Source organism: Protomyctophum bolini (genome assembly GCF_963924005.1).
Source record: "Protomyctophum bolini genome assembly, chromosome: 19".
In the NCBI taxonomy this organism is placed as follows: Eukaryota; Metazoa; Chordata; class Actinopteri; order Myctophiformes; family Myctophidae; genus Protomyctophum; species Protomyctophum bolini.
Window position 1 is genome coordinate 25,645,710 of NC_137880.1, and position 21,420 is coordinate 25,667,129.

At 45.8% G+C, this 21,420-nt stretch overlaps 1 protein-coding gene across 4 annotated transcripts in view; it reads left to right on the plus strand.

Annotated features, from left to right (window-relative positions):
- runx2b (RUNX family transcription factor 2b) overlaps positions 1-21,160 on the plus strand; it is a 61,537-nt gene extending 40,377 nt beyond the window's left edge. For 3 of the 4 annotated variants that reach the window (XM_080790787.1, XM_080790786.1, XM_080790788.1), the window contains 3 exons: positions 9,124-9,300; positions 12,132-12,293; positions 16,596-21,160. In XM_080790787.1, coding sequence (XP_080646913.1) covers positions 9,124-9,300; positions 12,132-12,293; positions 16,596-17,074 — 818 coding nt within the window. In that variant the 3' untranslated portion in view covers positions 17,075-21,160. The remainder of the gene's footprint in view (positions 1-9,123; positions 9,301-12,131; positions 12,294-16,595) is intronic. The other variant, XM_080790789.1, reaches the window with a different exon arrangement.
- Positions 21,161-21,420: the final 260 nt, after the last annotated feature.

Consider the following 21,420-nt stretch of genomic DNA (forward strand, 5'->3'; position numbering starts at 1 on the left):
GGAACGCATGGACCACACAGACGGCTGGCAACTCTCCACAACTCTCTCCCCCCCCCCTCTCTCTCTCTCTCTCTCTCTCTCTCTCTCCCCTCCTTTATGCACCATCTCCCCAACTCTCTCTCTCTCTCTCTTACCCCCTCGTCTTTCTGTCCTTCCATTCCTTCCTCTCAGCTCCCTCTCACTTTCTGTCTTTCTGCTCACATCTATTCCCCCCCCCCTCTCTCTCTCTCTCTCTCTCTCTCTCTCTCTCTCTCTCTCTCTCTCTCTCTCTCTCTCTCTCTCTCTCTCTCTTCTTGCCGGCACCCTATTTACCTGTCTATCTATCTCTCCTTATCTGCCACCTTCCCTCATCTCACCTACTCTCTCTATAAACCTTATCCGCTCTTCTCATTACTCCATCTCTCTCTCCCTCCCTCTCTCTCTCTATCACGCACACACACACGCTGTCTCTGTCTCTTTCCACCCTCTGCCTCCCCCCCCCCCCCCCCCCTCAGAGCTGTCCCCCACGGTGTGGCATGGCATCTGGCTGTCACCCCACTCATCGACCACACACTCTGCCAGCTTCACACTGCCACCTCCTCAGACCATTCATTGTTTCTGACGGCCCGCAAAAACAGCGCAGCCACTGTGTGTGTGGAGTGTGTGTGTGGAGTGTGTGTGTGGAGTGTGTGTGTGGAGTGTGTGTGTGGAGTGTGGACGAGCCCCGGGTTTAAAGGAGCAGTCAAATACGCACCCAAGTGAACTCATTCATCCACTTTTTAACGGAGCCTTTCCACTGCCAGATGACTGACATGCATGCCGCTGCACACACACACACACACACACACCATACGTAACAGTGCATACTGTAGACAATGTACACACTTATATGCACTGCCTGATTAATGCACACACATGCACATCTATGCACGTACGCACACACACACACACACACACACACACACACACACACACACACAGAGAGAGAGATACAAGGGTCCCATGTTATCCTCATGCCAACTCACCCTGTGTCACTAAGCCAAAGCAGAAATGCTTGACACGACATCTGATTTATAAATCATCACCAGTTATTCCCGATTTCACACTTGGGTTTTTAGAACATCTATTCTCACACTGTGAGTTATGTAAGTTTTATGCTTGTACCCTCGGTGTGCCAAGCCCGCAAAATCTTGGGTTTCTTTAGTGTCATCTTTTTGAGTGGTGCATCCACTCCATTGCATAGCCATGTGTGTCCCTGTGTCTGTCCGTCTGAGCACGAAAAGCTGAAACACCTCACTAATACCACTGTTGCGCAGCGTCACTCACACACACCACGCCACGGAAGAGGGCTTGTACATTACAGTACAGTACAGTACTGCAGCACGAGTACAGTAAAGGACCACTCACTTCAGACTGATTTGTATCTTTTTTGTTTTTCTCCGCAGCTGGACCCCATACTACTCCTATGGTAGAAACAGCCTACATGCTAATCCTCGATGCACACGCACGTGCACCGCGGTCATTAGTGGATTTTAGTGCTCAGAATGGGATAAAGTACTATGTTACGCTAATAATCGTCCGGTCGGCGCTACACAGCCTGGAGCGACACTGGGGTGGAAATGGAGGACAATCACTTCCGGGTCGGCCAGATCAGATGAGGGCTCTTTTTCTTTGTTTATGTCACGCATTTCACTGGCACTGGCCTCACGTTACCGCCTATGGTAAAAGAAAATTACATGTGTTTAGTGAAAATAGCCGATCTACAAGCCCACTTCGCTGCACGAAGAGACGCATTGTGAGCTTGTATATCTGCTATTTTCATTAGTTTGGGTCTCGGGCAAACGTCTAATTTCTCTTTTGAGTCCCGAGCTAAAGGCTTGGGAACCACTGCTTTAGGGTCCTGACCCATATAGCTTTAGTAACTCCAATCTTATATAGCAGTAATGTTCTGTAATGTATATACAGAGTCACAGAGAACCTGGCTCTTTGTTTTCCTGAGGGTTTAGGGATTTGAGTGAGTGTTTTAGGACATGTAGAGAAGTAGCAGAACAGGGCTCAGCTCAGATTGAGCACAGGATCCCATTTCCTGCCGCCATTAATTACTGAAGACTTAGATAGTTTACCTACTCGCTGTTAGTTACTGTTTTCTGATCAGCGGAGAGGGGAGAGCGGACAATCGTGGCTTGTAGCTCTGCTGCAAAGGCTGAAATAACACTGTTCAGGGATCAGGGAATGTGTGTGCGCTCGATGTTATCTGCAGGGGAGGTGTTATTACTGAATGAGAAGGTCTGTGGTTTGGTGTGTGCACGTGTGTTTCTGTGGGTGTGCGGGTCTCGGAGCACGTTTGTGTGTGAGCGTATAGTATATAGGCTAAGGAATAAGGATGCATGCTTCAGTTTATGTGCATGTATACCTGGCTGCGTGTGTGTGTGTGTGTGTGTGTGTGTGTGTGTGTGTGTGTGTGTGTGTGTGTGTGTGTGTGTGTGTGTGTGTGTGTGCATAAACATGCATAGTATGTGTACGTGCATGCTCGGCGGAGTGCAGGTATCCATGTGACCGTGTGTGTGTGTGTGTGTGTGTATATGCACGCACATGCGCATTGCTCACATCTGTTCTGAATCTGTCCGTGTTTCCGGCTGCCGGCTGGGCAGGGAAGTGGCAGGCCAGGCGCTATCGAAAAATCTCCGCTGTTTTCACAGGGATGATGGGAATCTCAGGGACTTTCCCCCTCCGGCAGTGAAATCACCCGCCTTTCCCGCTCCTTTAAATACCCCGGGCTCATTCCTCCGCCCTGCTAGGGTTCCGATAAAACAGCTGAGACGTCTTGTGTTTGGCAACAGTTGTCGGCTTAGAGGTGTAATTAACTCATGAAGAACTGTATTTACTGTCAAGGCTGCTAAACTAATGGACTTGAGGTCTGGCCTGTTTGGGGGAGTGTGAATTGGACGATAATGCGGTGGTTGACGTCCCGCATTCCTGTCCAGGAGGGCGGTGTGTGTGTGTGTGTGCGTCTGTGTTTAGACGCACACATAGGTTTCCTCGGCCTGGGTATACATATCGTTTCTTCACTCACGGTGTCTGTAAGCTGAGAGCGACAGAGAGCCCCCGAGCGACCGTCGGTGCACGCATCACGTCTGCGAGGCTTGATGAAGAACTCGTGATGTTGTGAAATCAGAACCTTGCTTCACATTCGTCAAATGTGTCTCAACAGTGGCAGAGTGGCAGCTTTTCCAGCGACTCCGCGCTTACAATACAGCACAATCCCTGGCTTCTCAGGCAGATCAAATTTGTCTTTATTTCTCTAAATATACACATATAGTGTGCTCAAGGAACCGTGAATGTCTGACTTGCCTGTCTGCCTGTATTTCGGGGAGAGAGAGAGGCGGGGCGGGGGGGGGGGGGGGATCCCAGAGGATGGATGTCGAAATCCTAAACGCAGCCTAGTCTGTCTCTTAACTATTTCACCATTCGCTCGCACTACAGGGAGGATCCTATAGCCCTGCTCAGCACCGCCCCACGGTCTCCTGACTGGAGTGGGATCCATCCAGCACTCTTTAATTTACTGGTCATCAGGGTCCCCTCCTCTCTGCTCTGCGCCTCCTCCCCGTCGCCTCAGTCAGTCAGTCAGCCGGTTCCCCCCCGTCGCCTCCTGCCGTCTCCCATGCTATTGGTTTCCCATCACTAGTAGACAGGCGTGCACACAAAGCCTCACTTTGTCCCCATGGCTCTTTTAGGGGAGAAAATTCAGTCTGTCGCGAATGAAAGCGCTGTGATTGACTGGGCATGGCCTGTGCAGAGAAACAGAATGAAAGCGCTGTGATTGACTGGGCATGGCCTGTGCAGAGAAACAGAATGAAAGCGCTGTGATTGACTGGGCATGGCCTGTGCAGAGAAACAGAATGAAAGCGCTGTGATTGACTGGGCATGGCCTGTGATTGACTGGGCATGGCCTGTGCAGAATGAAAGCGCTGTGATTGACTGGGCATGGCCTGTGCAGAGAAACAGTTTGGAACCTCCGGCGACAGGCACAGATTATCTGCCGGGTATGATGACGGCAAAGCGTTAATAACGAGTTATGGACTGAATCATAGACGTGAAGGAGCTCTCTGGACAGACAGGCGGCTGCGTTTTCTATACAGCCCGCTCTGTGTCCGTTTAGCCTGTGAGGAATGGATGACAGCAGTGGCGTGACAATAATGACGAGATTGTCTGTTTTCAAATGTTGATGATGACACATAGGCATTAAAGTCATTATCTGACATGTGCCACCGCCTCCACTTTGGCTCTATTTGTTATGTTTGCCATGCCACTCATGCTCAAATGGCTGTCAAAGCACATCAATTTAAAAGGTGCTACATGTACTACTATGTGAAGCTTAACATCAATAGTTCAAGGTTAAGAAAATAGGCCTGTAGGTTTTCAACAATACAAATAAAATCATTGCCAACTCCAAGCCTCACCTCCTCCCATGCCATTGACTGCACTTGGCGCCAGTTTGTGTCTTTCCCCAAAATCCGGTCCATATTTTAATATATACCAGTGTGCATGGGCTCCCTGTCTAAGCTTTAGGTTTTGATAGTAAGTTAATACAGTAGGTGTGAGGTTTGCAAATGAAGTCACCTGACCCACATCACAATGTGGTGCTCAGCGGCTAAGCCACACTACACATGAAATATCTGAATAGAATCGTACCCACTTTGATAAACTGGCTGCATAGTGGACTTGTCGGCTGTGGTGGTGATGGCTCCTTTGGACAAACGGTAATAGCGTTAATAATTTCTAATTATTCAATGAAAAAAAAAATGACATGCGTATAGATTTGATTGGCATAGCCACATATCCTGCTTTTATGAGCCCTCTAAATATATCTGACTCTTATTTCCTATTTCCTTTTACACTTTTATGGGTGCAACTATCGATTATCCTCATATCGATAATTATATTCGGCATGGCACGTTGTGAGCTTGTAGATCAGCTATTTTTGCTATTCTTGAAAATCCACAATTTTATTACAATTCATTCTTTCTTATAATTGATTAAATCAATTAGTTTGATTAACCGTTACACCCCTACTTGGTTTTGCCCATACGTGAACCGTGGTGGCAAGTTCAGCAATACTGGCAAGATGGAGGAGGGAACAAAGACAAAAGATCTGAGGAAGCACAACATTTGTTTGTTTTGACACAGTAACTATAGGTAACCTAAATAGGTCAAGTTATCTTGATAATGCATTATGTAACATTTCAGGTAACCGCAGAGCTATCAATTCTCACGCATTGAGCGAATTGGCAAATGCCCTTGCTCACATGCACACACCTAACGACACCTCCTATGTCTGTGGAACTGCAAATCAGAAAACGTTACCCCTCAAATAAAGGTGATGCTATCAAGCAGGGTCTATTCTCGTGCCACGATTGATTTCCAGTCATGTAAATTTGCACACATAATGCTTCTATATACAAGGCACACGTTGTTGCCATTTTGCTTGGCCTCGCTGGTATCATATTTATGTATGTATTCGGTTGATCAGATTCGTGTAAATGGTGCAATTATATAGCGCTTTTATCCAAAGCGCTATAACCATGCAAGGCACCAACCTGCACATCGGGAGCAATGAGGGGTTTGGAGTCCTTGGAGACACTTCGACACTAACTCTGGGGGAGCCCTGGATCGAACTCTTCCCAAGAGGCCACTGTACCCATGAGCCACTGCCCCGCGTCTATATTTAATTATTTAATTAACTAGACTTTTCAATGTCAATGCACAGACCTGACTTCTGCAGAAAGATGATATGTTTTCAACTACAGTACAACTTTCACACTTTTTATGAGTTACTTTTAACACTTTCATCCAGCAGGCATTTCTAGATTGTGCGGTCTCTTCATGCTGCATTCATTTATGGCTGGAGGTGCTTCTGTTTCCTGGCGTCATTGTCGATGCATAGCACGGTAGCAGCATTAGCTGTGACTGTATCTGCATAGGCCTACTGTACGTACAGTACAGAAACCGCTATAGACGGCTTGGCCTTCGGCCATGCTGTGAAAATGTTCTCGGAATAGTCAGAAGTGCTTCAGTGCCAATACAACATAACGTTAATGCAACACACTACATAGCATAACGCTGCTGTCAGGCGGAAAGCTTGAAGCTTCATATTTCAACTTTCTTCTTTTTAACTTGGCCACAAATGGCAGCATTGTGAAACTTGCTAATGTGTACGGCTGTAGGCTTTTCTCTGAGAGCAGTGAAGGAGTGTCATCCCGGGGAAATGAATTGTTTGCCTCGTTCTTGGCTTATAGTGCCTTTCAGTGAGTGTGCATGCCAAGAATGCACGTGAAGGTTATACTTGTTGACAGTATATGTGACAGAAGTGCGCATGCGCCAACTTGTAAAATGGTTTCCATTCACCCCAAAATTGGTAACCAGCATAGCAGTAGAGAGCATGCATGGAGACGGCGCATGAGAGAGAATTCAGAGAAGTGATTAAATGTGTGTGTGTGTGTGTGTGTGTGTGTGTGTGTGTGTGTGTGTGTGTGTGTGTGTGTTTTAAGGCTGTACCCTAGCCCTGTTTTTAGGACTCGAACTTCGGCAGGAATTTTCGAGCAAACCTTCGAACCATTTGTTTCTAATTAATTTAAAAAATAACCTTTAAAAATTAACATCACATTTGAGTTCCTTTTGAATGCCTGTCAGATTTCTCTACATAACCGTCTCAGCTGTTGGTGCGCAAATGCGCCTTGCATGCCTTTGATCTACGTGCAGAAACATTTTGACGACGTATGCGCACTGGCGCATCGGTTGTGTGCCCCCCTGATTATTAATAACATCTAAACATGTAACATGTAAACACAACATGAACATAGTACTCTTATTATGAATATCGCATTCTCGACGAGAAATACTTTCGAGTGAAAAAAGATTTGAGTGCCACCTATAACGAGCGAAGGTTGGAACTCCGGGGGACAGCCTTAGAGTGTGAGTGTGAGTGTGTGTTACCCATGGTAGGAGCATATACCCGTCTTGACTGCACGACGCACGTCACTGGCTGGCCAGGGTTTGTGCTGGCGTAGGTTTGGGGTTATGTTAGGGTGGTGTTGAGCCTTTGTTGTGAAGGGTGAAATGGTTTTATTACACTACATATCTGGAGTGGAATCTTCAATCTCTTGGACTTGTCACTGCTCAGCTGCATTGTGTGCACAAACGAGACAGTTACAATGTGTGGTCGTGGCAACACCGGCTCCTTGCACCACGTACTGAGTGAGTCACTTTGGGCTTTGTCATTGATCTAAAGAAAACTCTGAGTCATCCCTCTCCTCTCCTCTCCTCTCCTCTCCTCTCCTCTCCTCTCCTCTCCTCTCCTCTCCTCTCCTCTCCTCTCCTCTCCTCTCCTCTCCCCTCCCCTTTCCTCCCCTCTCCTCCTTGCTCTCTTCATATCCGCCCCAGAGTGTTAGGGTGAGTGCCAGCCCTTTGTTCCCAGGCAGCAGGCAGGTTGGGCAGGATTGTGAGGTAGCTCTAGAGCTGTGTGCTGCCTGCATGGGCCAGCTGGAGCCCCGCCAGCACGCAGCAGGAGTTTCTGCTCTCCTCTGTTTGATATTTACTTAAGCGCCTTTACAGTGGAACCAGTGCAGGACCAGACAGACACACAGAGCCCTGTCAGCCTGTGTGTCTACTCTACAGGCCTCTTGTTTCTATACACCCCTCCTTCGCTAAACTCCATAGTCTACACCTGGGCTCATGGTAAAGCCCCCTATAGCAGCACAGGGCTGCTGGAATAGAGATGCACACACATGCCTACGCACTATACTCACACAAACGCGCGCGCACACACACACACACACACACACACACACACACACACACACACACACACACTCTCACACGCACGTGAATGTGTGTGTATATGTGGTTGTTTGTGTATTGTGGGGGGCGTGGGTGGGGTGGGGAGGACGCACGGTATTATGTTACCAGCTTGACAGAGCGGGTTAAGAATAGAATCAGGGATATAAAGAGTGTAAAATTATAGGTGTAGGAATGCGGCTGGGAGAGAAGGGGCAGAATATATTTGGCATAGGCCATGACTCCTGTGGGGATAATGGGGCGATGGCGTGAGAGACTGTGTTTACCTGAGGAAGAGTATCTCTCTCTCTCTCTCTCTCTCTCTCTCTCTCTCTCTCTCTCTCTCTCATGGGCAGGGTGGGTAAGTTCCGACCTCCCGAGTCTTTGTTTCCAGCAGGATGTAGCATCCTCCTCTACACCAGAAGTCTCTGCTTCTTGTACAGGAGCCCACGCTGTGTTTACTGAGCGAGTGCACAACATGACACAGCACGGCATGGCGTGGCATGGCACAGCACAGCAGGCATGGGAAACTGACTGACTGACACAAACCTGATCAGCAGCCAAGATAACCACTCTGGACCCACTGATACACGGCACGCATTAGTCAGTTGGTGTTGGTCGTGAGCCTATGTGAGGTAGTGCAGCTGAGGATTGTCATAGTTCAAGTCTGGGGCACGTGGGGGCGCTTCGGGAGGTGTGAAATGAGGAATCATATATTTGGTGTTGTTCCATTTGGTAGAAGTCAGCGCAATGGAAGAATGACTCGTCTGAACAGCTGATTCACCGTTAATGAGGCTCACCATTAGATTGTAATGTGAGTTGTAGTTGTGAATGTGATATGTGAATTAATTTACTAAACCCATCCTCTTAGCTCAATCCTGTCTTACAGGAGTTTAGAGTCACAGCAAAATCCTGAGCCTTATACAAGTCCACTTTTACACTCTCAGTCAGATGTAACTACCACTTAAAGTTTAAACCCTCTATACTTCGTTGACTGGAGGTCCTTTTCCCCTCTACATCAACCCTTTTTGCCGGAAAACGCAGATACAGCTTGTAGAATGATCACCTATTATGACATGGCCAGAACCTGGATGCTTATGGGTTCATGTGGTTATTGAACACTCAGGACGTTAGTTAGTTGTAAGTTAGTTAGTTAGTCTATCTGGACAGAGGTGTAGCAGTCACAGCTCATTCTATGCTTGCAATTCATCTGGAAAACAACAGCATCATGGAAGCTCTCCAGTCATGGCTGTGGAGCTTCCCTTATCAAGCTGTGAGTAGTATAGGCTGACTGGCAGTGTGTCCCCACAGGGCATCGTCAGAAGCTGGAAGACCCCCCTAAGACGGGCCTGTTTTCGGACCGCCTCAGTGAGCTGGAGAGGATACGCCAGACCACCATGAGGGTCGCCGTGCCGACGCAGGGCCCCCGGCCGGTCCTTAACTCCGGGCCCAACGGCTTCAACCCCCAGGGTCAGACGCAGATAACCGGTGAGGCTCACAGCTCCCTAGATTTAAGCCACCTTTATATTGCGTTTAATGTTATTCCACCCATTTCCACCCAGCAAAATCCTGAGTGAGTAATTTAACCACTTCAAACCTCAGCAACCCTATTCTGGGCATGTCATTATAGGGGTTGATAAGGTTCAGATCTTTAAAAACATTGTCAAAGAAATAATATATATAGCTGAAATATCCCAGCAACAAGCTCACAATCTCACGGCGTGTTGTTAGGTGGTAGATTGTTTGCTATTCCTCATACGGCAAAGAATATAGGGCTTTGCCTTCCTATGTCAGTGGTTTTCAACCAGTGGTCCTTGAGGAGGTTCCAGGTGGTCCCCAGCTAAATGATGGAGATTTGGTATAAACCTAATGGACCCTTATAGATCTTGAACTTCAAGTTCAAGAATGTTTTCGTTTTACACTCTCAAGAGTTACATTATTGTTAAACATCTGCATTACTTAATTTACAAGAAGTCTACACAATTACAGAATGTAGAAGAATTGTTATTTTGATCAATGTTTGCCTGATCTCTCCTAATGGCAGCATGGGTAGTGGACAAAATAGTATAGTATAGTATAGTAACAAAATATTTGTGTCCGAGAGGCTAAATATTATCAAATAGGCCTTGATATGAAAATGGTTGAAAAGCACTGCTATAAGTGATAACTGATAAGGTAATTTGCTGAGAGTGTAAAAATTGAGCCATACAGGTCCACCGAGTTAAATGTTTTTAATTTTTTATGATACGTAGCTTGCAGAGTTAGTTCAGTCAGATATACTCAAGGGGTTTCATGCTGTGCTCAAGGGTGCACACATATACTCAAGGGGTTAATATGCTGCATTACTATGTGGGTGTATTGTGTGCATGACCCACATGTCATTCGCTGATGTGGCAGTCAGCTGACCATTTGGGCGGGGTATTTAAGCTCACTGGACGGCATGCTTCTTCCTGCCTTCCTTCTGCATATGGTTCCTGGTTGTTGTTATGTGATCACCGGTGGGCTCTGTTATTTCTGTTCCCCATGGGGGTTGTTATTGTATCTATCTCCCTGTTCTTAATGTTTAATGATGGTGTTTAATTGTGCCGAGCAGGGAGAAAAATGTAGCAGAGCCGAACGCCACGATAAAATATTATATGCATCTTCTTCTATAATAAATATTGGTTAAAAATATTCGTGAGTTATCTGACTGACACTTTTTGTGGCTTTCGCCTTTTATTTTATTTTTGTAGAGGGATAGATAGAAAGTGGGCTGACAGGAAATGGGGAGGGAGATGAAGGGGGGGGGTGACATGCAGTAAAGGCCGTTCGGATCGGGGGTCGAACCCGCGGCACACTGCCAGACTGGATAACCAGCCAAGGTGCCTAGACCGCTGAGCCACGGCCCAGGCCCCACCAGGTTAAATGAACAGACCATGTACTTTGTTTTGTTAGGGAAGGGAAATGAGTTGAGTCCCATCATGTCTCTTGGCTCTTCACGACCAGCTTAGGAATCTGTCAGGGCTGCGGCTGACCGTATTGCACCTCATGCGCGGTCGGTCCGCTGCGTCTCGACACAGAGCACGGCGAGCCGCCGGGTTGAGCCAGCAGACGTTTATATGTCAGGTGAAATGTCACACCTGGAACAGGAGTCACATGTTCACGGCGCTAACATAACGGTTCTGCCACGGAACAGTCAGATGTCAGATCTCCTCGGAGGTTTGCGTGTCCCTCTCTCTATAGGTGCATTTGCATCCAGTAAGGTAACCCCATCTCTCACGACTTTGGGATGTCTGCCACCCGATCGGCCGTGCCTCTTAGACCTCGTCACAGGCCCATTTTCCTGTCAGCCGCTCTCTGGCGTTTGCTCCACACAGAGAGAGATAGTTTCAGGGACCGTTAGGCAGATTAGAACGAAGGAGAACTTGCCCGGAACAGGAATTAATTCTGTGCAAGCGGAATGAGCTCGCAACTGCAACTTGAGTGTATAGGTTTTGAGGTCAGGCTTCAACGCCACACGTCCAAGAGCAGTGTCATATTTACCTAGCGGCGGTCACTCACTGTAAGTAACATCAGTACATTCTGACAATGCACCCCATCGTTGAAATGTATCTCATTAAATCAAGCGCAGCTTCAGTCATACAATTGAACTGAAGGTAAAAGTTCCATGCGAGCACAGATATAAAGAGTATTTCTTTGTTTGCATGCACTGTGCGCCCGCACGCGCGCGCGTGTGTGTGTGTGTGTGTGTGTGTGTGTGTGTGTTTACATCCTTGGTAGTATGCCAGCAAGGCTCTCAGCTGCAGCGTGATGTTTTATGAGACAAACAGGAAGAACGTCTCTTGGAAGGTAAACATTAGATGTGTATCATTACCGAGGACGTTGCATAAGAGGTCCAACCAATACTTAACCTCAAAACACCAGCGCAGAGAGAGAGACACCGGGAGAACGAGTGGTCTTTAGCGTCCTCAGTCAGAGGCCATTCTGTGCCTTGCATTTGGACTTTGGAAACACAGTGTGACAAAGCCAGCACTGCTCAGTTATCAGAGCCCCATTTGACCGCTTAAACCAAATATACTTAGTTGTCCCGGGTCCCTCCACCACCCTATACTTGGCCTGCTCTTTTCCCCTCTACACCGAATCTCTTTATCGAAAATAGCAGATCACCAAGCTCATTTGTAGATCTGCTATTTTCGCCGATTGCCCCCAGAATAGGGACGCTTCATGTGGTTACATTTCTCACACTGTTGCTCTTTCTCTCTCTCTCTGTCTCCCTTTCTGTGTGTCTGTGTCTTTCTGTGTGTTTCTCTGTGCCTCCATCTTTCCATGCTTCCCTCCAGACCCCCGGCAGTCCCAGTCCTCTCCTCCCTGGTCGTACGAGCAGACATACCCGTCCTACCTGAGCCCCATGACGTCGCCCTCGGTCCACTCCACCACCCCTCTGTCTGCTAGCCGAGCCACAGGCCTGCCTGCCATCAGTGACGTCCCCAGACGCCTTCCAGGTACCCTAGACCTCCTTGCAGCCACTTCAGTTCACACTACTAGCCTGCTCAGGATAAACTCGTTTAGTTTCACAATTTCCTGGACATTTCCGGACGCTGGAAATTGCATTGAAGCAGCAAACTACAAGAAATGAATGGAAACAATATGCTGAAAAGTAAAGATTTTAACGTCATGTCCATATTTGATTTATAGGTGAAATCTTTAGTTATGTTTAATAATAATTCAACTCTTACCAGATACCACTACAAGGATTCCATGTCTTTTTGATCCTAGATGACTATTTGTATTTGAAGTATCGCCTTATGTTGTTTCTTGTTTACTGTAAATCTCATCTATCTAGATGAGAGTTTGTCTGTAGTGTGTCTGTGCATGCGTGCGTGCGCACTGTATGCATGTATGTTCCCCCCCCAAACGGCTAATCTCGCAAACCACTCGCAAACCATCAACAGCAAATGTCTTGAGCACGCTGCTCGTTGGCGAAGGACGTCAATCCCTGAGTATCTTTTGTTAATATATCTATTTGCATGTTGTGAAGTAATTCATAATCTCAGATCCACAGCCCCTTCATATTTGGGCAGAACCAACGTTGTCATTATGACATCAGAGTTAAATCCCTTCGCCACGGAAAAAAAAATGATATGCTACTATTTAGCCTGAAACGGAACACAACCCTGTTACCACAATGAGCTGCTATTAGCTCATCATAAGATGGACGTGAGGCTTGTTGTCAGTTCAACTCCCTCTCCAAAAGCGGTTTGGATGGCTTCTTTCAAACAGTAGAAGAGAAGAGAAAAAAGAAAACACACACGCACGCACGCATGCACACACACACACACACACACACACACACACACACGATTGTTTCCTTTTTTTCATCACTCCAAGTCTTTGATCCCAGTGGAGTATGGGTAATAACAGGCCCGGGGATAATAACAGGCTCGTGAGGGACAAATAAAGCGTCTTTATAGCGATACGCCACTCTCCCAAAGCATTCTGGGTAATTGCATTAGCCCAGTTCCCTGTGCCATAACAGCAGCATCTGTGTTCTAATTTGTCCCTTTCCACCTAAACATTAGTATTCCTTAGAGAAAAAACTAAACAAAAACAAGAAAGGCTACATTAAATACCGCCAGACAAGTTCTCTTCCTCGTACACCTGTTTGACCCACTGCCAGGTGAAACCTTTTCTTTTAACTCCCCTGTGATTTCTCCCCCCCCACACACACCTCTCTCTCTCTCTCTCTCTCTCTCTCTCTCTCTCTCTCTCTCTCTCTCTCTCTCTTTATCTCTCTGTTTCTTTGTGTTAATGTACTACACCCTAATTCCTCCTCTGTGTGCCCCGAGCAAGGGTGAGCGATTAAGCGACTCCGTGGTGTGACTGTGCCTCAGAGAGGAGTTTGAAAGCCAGCCAGCTGCCCTGTCAGCTTTGATTAGCTCGGTCTTTCCCCTGCTGCTTTCATCTCAGTAGCGTCAGGGCTTTGTTCTCAAAGAAACGCACACACACACACGCGCGCGCAAGCACACACACACACACACACACACACACACACACACACACACACACGCACACACGCACACCTCTAGTGTGTAATACCTCCTAAGTGATGTGACTAAGGGTCTCAGATCTCAAGAGATCACATTGACACATCGCCAGGTGACGCTAGCAGTACCTGTAACAGTATCCAGTATCCCGCACGCACGCACGCATGCACGCACGCACGCCACGCACGCACGCATACACTGAGACACACATCCACACACTGAGACACACATCCACATAAATAGAACCACACCCACAAACAACACACACGTACACGCACACATGTACACGCACAAGGAAACGGGAAAACATACCTAACAACAAACGGCTCTTGTCACGGAATGTTATGCATGATTTTAAATAGCCGATCTACAAGCTTGCTGCGTAAGTGCTGCGTACCTGCCGCGACCTACAGTATAGTAGTCTATTTTCAGTGCGTGACACCGACGCGTGACTGTAAGTAGAACGGGTATTTTACTGTCAGCTGCACAAATGAGCCGATGGCAAAGGTTCATCATCATTGTCGATTGGAGTACTGAATTCGGAAGTGGGAACCGAGAGTTTTCGCGTCTGTAGAACGTGTCCAAATATTTATACGACACCAAGGCTCTGCTTTCATTTAACAGCTAATGAAGCTCAACCTGGCTCATCATCACAGAACCACCACACGCACGCGCGCACACACACACACGCACACGCACACGCACACACAAACACACGAGCACACACACAGACTCGTCCTCCACTCCAATGCACCGCAACGGGTCCAAAATGTTACAAGCGGGAGTCAGGGAGAGTACTGAATGCTCCCCTGCCGGCTGAGATCACACTGCTTCCTCTGTTGTGTCGCAGACAATCACCTACTATTCCTGCTATGAGAAATCAAACGGATCTCATGAGGGAGGAAGTAAAAAAATAAAAAGAAAGTCTTAATTGACAGCATATGCTATCTGACGCTGTGCATGGCGACAAAAGCCCGGCTTCGCAATTTCTGCCCCGCGCATTTTCACTGTCCCTCCACACATCCCCCCCTCCTCCTCCTCTTCCCCCAAACTCCCAAATATACACTCGCATACCCCCCCCCCCCTCGCGCGGCAGACATGGTGACATGGAAGACGCCTAGTGATTTATGATAAGAGCGCAGTGGCTGGACTCAACCACTGAAAGGAGACTGAGAGAGTGAGTGAGGAGGGGGGGGGGGGGTGAGAGAAGGGGTGAAGACCTCCTATTCTCCGTCAGACTCTCTGCGTCCCTGGATGGAAGCATGATGCTCGCCACAGCCAGTTTAGTGGTTTTTAATTTTCTTTTTCTTTAGTTTTCTTAGGGACGCGAAGCAAAGAGGAGAGGAACCAGGTTGGGGGTGTGGGGGGGGGGGGGGGGGTGCATGGAGGGTCCTACTCACGCTCTCCATTTTCTAATATACACACGCGTGCGTGGCTGCAAGCACATAGACATGCACTGACATGCAGACACACTGGCGCTCACGCACACACGCACACAAACACACACAGACACACACACACCCACACACACACACACATACACACGCACTGTGGAGCCGATGGGAGGCAAGGAGAGGAGCCACATCAGAGCTCAGCCTTGCCTCATTATGGATCTCATGGAAACAGTTTCTCCCCAAAGTGTTTCCACATGTGCTGCTTCTGATTCATCCCAACTGCTTTTTATGTGCATACAGTATTCACACACACACACACACACACACACGCACACACACACACACACACACACACGCACACACACACACACACACACACACACACACACACACACACACACACACACACACACACACACACACACTCAGAGAGCTCATGCACGTCCGGGCGGTCATACGCGCACACATATCCATACAGGGTTCTCATATGCACACGCAGTGCATGCATAAACAATCACGCAGATACACATAAACATGCGCCAACACACGCCGAGAGAGACATAAATATGGAGCAGGGTAAACATATTAACGCATAAGCATGCTTGGGACCTCTGCTATGTGTTTGTTCATTTTATCAAAACTCAAAAGTCAAAGTTAAAAACTCAACCGAAGTGTGTTACAGTTTTTCTTTTCTTTTTTTTTAATGAATGCTGAGCCCACAAAATGCATTATCCCCAAGACTTTTCCCTAATTGTTTAACTGGGTTTGAAATGACTGGCTTTCGCTAGCTGCTATACAATTCAATTTACTACTGTTTGGTGTCCCAGCGGACTAACTCGTTATAGTCAATCACTGAACAAGACAAAGTACAACAACTTTTGTATCGGAGTCCAAAGCCACATCTCACACGATCAAGTCTGACAACGGCAAAGAATTAAAACATCACACATTATGAATACACAATGCCTATCTATAAATCTATTTCCATATTTAGTCTGTCTGGGTGGATGCATATGATCTACACAGCAGTGATTCTCAACCTTTTTAGGCTAAATATAGTAATCATATTTGAACTGGGGACCCCCCACCCTGACAAGCACTTGGAAGTTGGAATTGTAGAAGTTGAGGCACTACATTTAGTTTGACTTGATGCAGGCTCACAAGCTTTTAGATTTGAACTATTTTCTAAATATTTTGCCTCTTTCTTATATTATTTGACAATTTTATAGTGCAGTTTGCTGATTACTTTGGATACAGTAATGTTTTTTTTGGGTGTCCCAGCCCACAGGTTGAGAACCCCAGATTTACAGGACTACCATTGATCATAAGGACTTCCAAACTTATGACTGTCTCTCTGTGTGTGTAGGTTCGTCTGACCTGAGTCCGTTCCCGGGGCAGTTTGAGCGCCAGTTTCCAGGCCTCTCCTCCCTGACGGAGAGTCGCTTCTCCAGCCCACGGATGCACTACCCGGGCACCTTCACATACACTCCGCCCGTGACCTCCGCCATGTCGCTGGGCAGCGCCCACTACCACACCTACCTTCCGCCGCCCTACCCGGGGTCCACTCAGAGCCAGAGCGGGCCCTTCCAGACCAGCAGCACGCCCTATCTCTACTACGGAGCCTCCTCGGGTTCCTACCAGTTCTCCATGGTGCCCGGGGGCGATCGCTCGCCTTCGCGGATGATACCGCCCTGCACTAGTGCCTCCACGGGCACCTCCCTGGTCAACCCCAACCTGCCCAGCCAGACGGAGGGAGGCGTGGAAGGCGACGGGAGTCACAGCAACTCCCCGACTGTGCTCAACCCCGGGGGGCGCATGGATGAGGCGGTCTGGAGGCCTTACTGAGGCATGGGGCGCAGAGGGGTGGGATGCGGCATGCATGGGGGGGCAGGGATCATTATGGGTTGGCAAGACAAGCGCAGAAGTCAACTGTCAATGTCATGGTTTGAAAGCACAAAACCTTTTTTTTTACCCAACCCCCAAGAGGGGGAGTTTTGAGCGACGATCAGCAAAGAAAACGTCTCTCCCTTTCTGCTCGGATATTAAGGTTGAGATAAAAAAAAAAAAAAAAAAAGAAAGGCCAGGCTTGCATGGACTTGTCTTCCTGGAATGTGTTTTGACCAAGGCACTACAAAGGGAGTTATTCTCACAGCAATAATGAGAAAGACACCAGACAATGTTGGTTCACTAGGTCCAAGTGGATGATGGATGAGACATTACCCCTGTTTTATTATAATCCACAAGCTAAGGGATGCTTCTGAACATTTGTAAGAGTCTCTTTTTTTTGTATAGTGTTTGTATTTCTATAAGGCTTTTTGCAGAGCATGTTTTTTTTTTGTACCATGACAATATCAAGATGCAGGTTAAGCACTGAGTAGCAAGTGATGAGTGTAATTGCGTACGTTACCGTAGGTGGTATGAACCATAAAAGTTGCTTTAAAACCAATTAATTTAACTTGTATATTGTGGGTTAAACGTTAATGTGGATTGAGGCGTTTCTTTTTTTCCTTTTTCTGAGGAGTTTTAACTTATAAAGCCATAAATTATGTATTGTATTTGAAAACTTGAGTCGAAGTGTAATCTGAATATTTTTGCTGCATCTATATGACTAAGTTTAAATTAAATTCTTTTGATAGGTAATTTAAAGAGTGAGAAGTTTTAGGTTTTTATTTTATTTTTTATTGTACCCAAAGATTTGAATTGTGTGGAATATTGAAATGCTATTTCCAAAGAGTATTGCAACATATTGTTTCTTCTGGTGTAACGTTCAGCTTAACTGCTCCGCTCATTAAGCGCCCAACATATTCGCTAGGCGTTGACATGGATCTGGCTCCAAATTAAAAACCCCTCGGTATTCATTGAGCAATATCTTGTATTGTGTCTCTTGGAGACATACCACAAAAAAGTCCTTCGACAGGGTTAAAGAATTATCCAATGGAGAAATTCTATCTCTCTCTCTCTCTCTCTCTCTCTCTCTGTCTCTCTCTCTGTATTTTTGTTGTTTATTCTAAAGTATGCACCACACACACATACCACACATACATACATATATATATATATATATATATATATATATATATATATATATATATATATATATATATATATATATACACACATGTATATACATGTATATATATAGTATATTCTGTTTATGTACAGTATATACATATACTGTATACATATGTGTGTGCGTGCATATTTTCCTCTTTGTGCTCAGACCAAATACGAGGCTTTGCGGTACGAACTATCGTACATTCATACTCAAGATTGACATTTAGCCCAAAGATGATTATGGTGGTGCCATGATGACCAGCGGGTGTTCTTAAAGTGCACTTCCCAAAGATGTAGCGGGTCTGACCTAAATGTTCCGTTTTAATGTCACGATACATGACTCCTCTCAGGACTGGAATAATCCGTGGGTGATCTGGAAGTCCACATCATGCAGGCTTTGCTGGATCTGCACTATGTCCTCTGTATAAGCGATGCAGTGGAATGTCTCTGTGCGATTGTAGGGGAACGTTCCCCCAGAGGGACTATAGCCTGGTTTATACTTCGTCATACAGACGGAAGTCACACGTCCCCAACATAGCCCATCTACAACTACGTAGGTGGCAGTGGTGGTGAGTACAATGCGCTCCAGTGCTGTGTAGCCTACTTAAGTACAGTACAGTTTTTAGCAGGTACTTTTACCTCCAATTTTCAGTACTTCTACTTCAGTACTTTATACTTAATACTCCTCTACAATTTGATTTGATAACTTTAGTTAATTTTGATTATATTACAAAACATATAACCACTTCACCCCTATATACATTTCAGCCATTTGAAAATAGCCGATCCACAAGCTCACGATTGCATCACGATGCGACACATTGTGAACGTGTAGATTTTTGTACATTTGGAAAACGTGTGAAATGGGACATTCTGCATAACTGAGTACTTTCTACCTTTGGTACTTTAATTACATTTTGATACCAAAAATACTTTTGTACGTAGAATTGAAATCCAGACTTTCACTGGCAACAGAGTATGTCTACATTGCAGTATTGATACTTTTTAAGTAATAAACGTGAGTCCTTTTTTTCCACCACTGGTCGATGGGCTATGTTGTGCGTGCGGCGCTGTATAAATGAAGGGTACGTATCTTAGAGTATATATGATAATATATAATATATACTCTAAGGTACGTATATGGTAGGTTTACACATCACGTGCTTTGAGATGGCTTTCAAAAAGTTTGTCTCGGTGTCTGACACATACGAGTGCAAATGTATTTTTTTATTTCCTCTTTCAAACTCCTTTGAGTTAGAAAAGTTAAATATTGTAAAAGAGGCTGTGATGTTTCTTCAGGCATTTCTTTTTTTCTTTACAAATAATGTTTTCTAAAGAAGAAAAATAAGTAATTTATTTTCCATTTCCTGTGTGTGTGTGTGTGTGTGTGTGTGTGTGTGTGTGTGTGTGTGTGTGTGTGTGTGTGTGTGCGTGTGTGCATGCGCATGCGTTCGCGTATGTGTGCGTGCGTATGTGTATGCGCGTGCGTGCGTGCGTGTGATGGTGTACAGAATTGCTCCCGGCCCTAAATGCCCAGTATTGTGTGAGCTCAGGATTATTCTAGTGTGCAAATGCAATGCAGAGATTTCAAATTTGATATTAAACGTTGTGTGAGATTTCCAAAACAAAAAGGAACAACAACAAAAAGACTGGAAACCCAACAAAGATAGGACAGTTGTGTATGTTTGTTTTCAATAAGCACTTATTCCATGTTTAAATTCCTGAAGTTTTCATTAAGCACTTAGAACATGTTTAAATTCAAGCAGCACTTGCAGCTATGGCTGCTGACAGGGCAAGCGGTTTTCATCTTCAGTGTAACGCCACTGCAATCACCCGCATGCATAGCCTACACACAGCCACACTCACACAGCATAACATGTGGTTAAACAGGGCGATTGGAGTTGAATCTGATCACATGAGGCAGTTGGTATTTATTGGAAAAACAATATTTTTCTGTTCTCTGTTTTCTGTTCTTTTTTTTTTTGATCTGACAAAAAACAGCCCTGTCCGTGGATCAAACTTCAATCTCTTCATGGAAGGTCTGCATGCATAGCCTCTCTCTGCCAATCTCTGCAGAGGATGTCTTGAGCTCATTTAATGGAATTGAACATGTCACACTACATTTCCTCTTTCAGCCCCAACGCAGATGCAATCCTTCTATTATCCTTTAACACTAGAAAACAAACCACCAGCCTCTTAGATTGTAGCATTTTATTTTATTTTGTTTTTTAAAATAGTTTCTCTTCTCTTTTTTTTCCTTTTACCAATCACACATTTGATCAGCATCTCTATTGAAAACATACCCATCTGTTGGAACTTATCCCACCTTTTTTTCCCCCAGAGTTTGAGACATGAGGACAAAGGTATTTTAGACTGTTTACACTTCCATGCAGCACTGACATCTCATTCTGTCCTCATCTGCTTTGTTTGTGTTCTGTTGGTTTTGTTTTGTTTTCCCCCTAAATGAGAGGTCGATGCTTGTTCCCCCACCTCGGGTAAATGTTGCTTACAAACTGTCGTCAAAGATGCTGACCTTGTATTAATAAACGGCACTGCCGTGTATGATATCCAGGAAACCATACTTTACCCCGCACTCCTGTATGTAAACTTCTTTACTTGTTATGTCTATCGTTAGCGCTTCCTCTCTCATGAACACAATTGTCAGATCAGAACGTGTCTCTGCCCAAGATGAGGCGAGTCTACGTTCAGATGTTTTGCTGGTACGTTTCATATCTAAAAAAAGGTCATTTGTGGGGCGAGTGTGTTCAATCAACCAAAAAAAAGGGACAAAGGACCTGACAACAGTGAGTGAAATTGGCATTGTGATTGTACATTTGTTTTTGTTTATGTTTCAAGAATAAAAGAGGAATTTTGTTACGTCATACGTTTTTGTCCCCCCACACACACCCTCTGTTCTCTGTCAGCCAGGTGATGAGAAGTAGAAGTCTCTTAATCGTAATAGTGTAGAGGGCATAACACAGTGATACTCAACCTCAGGCCCGCGGGCCACATCAGGCCCGCGGGACCATTATGACTGGCCCACCAATGAAAATCTAAAAAAAAGAAGAAAAAAAAATCTGGAAAATGAAATAAAAATAAATAAATCTGAATGAAGTTATCTTTAATTACATTATTAT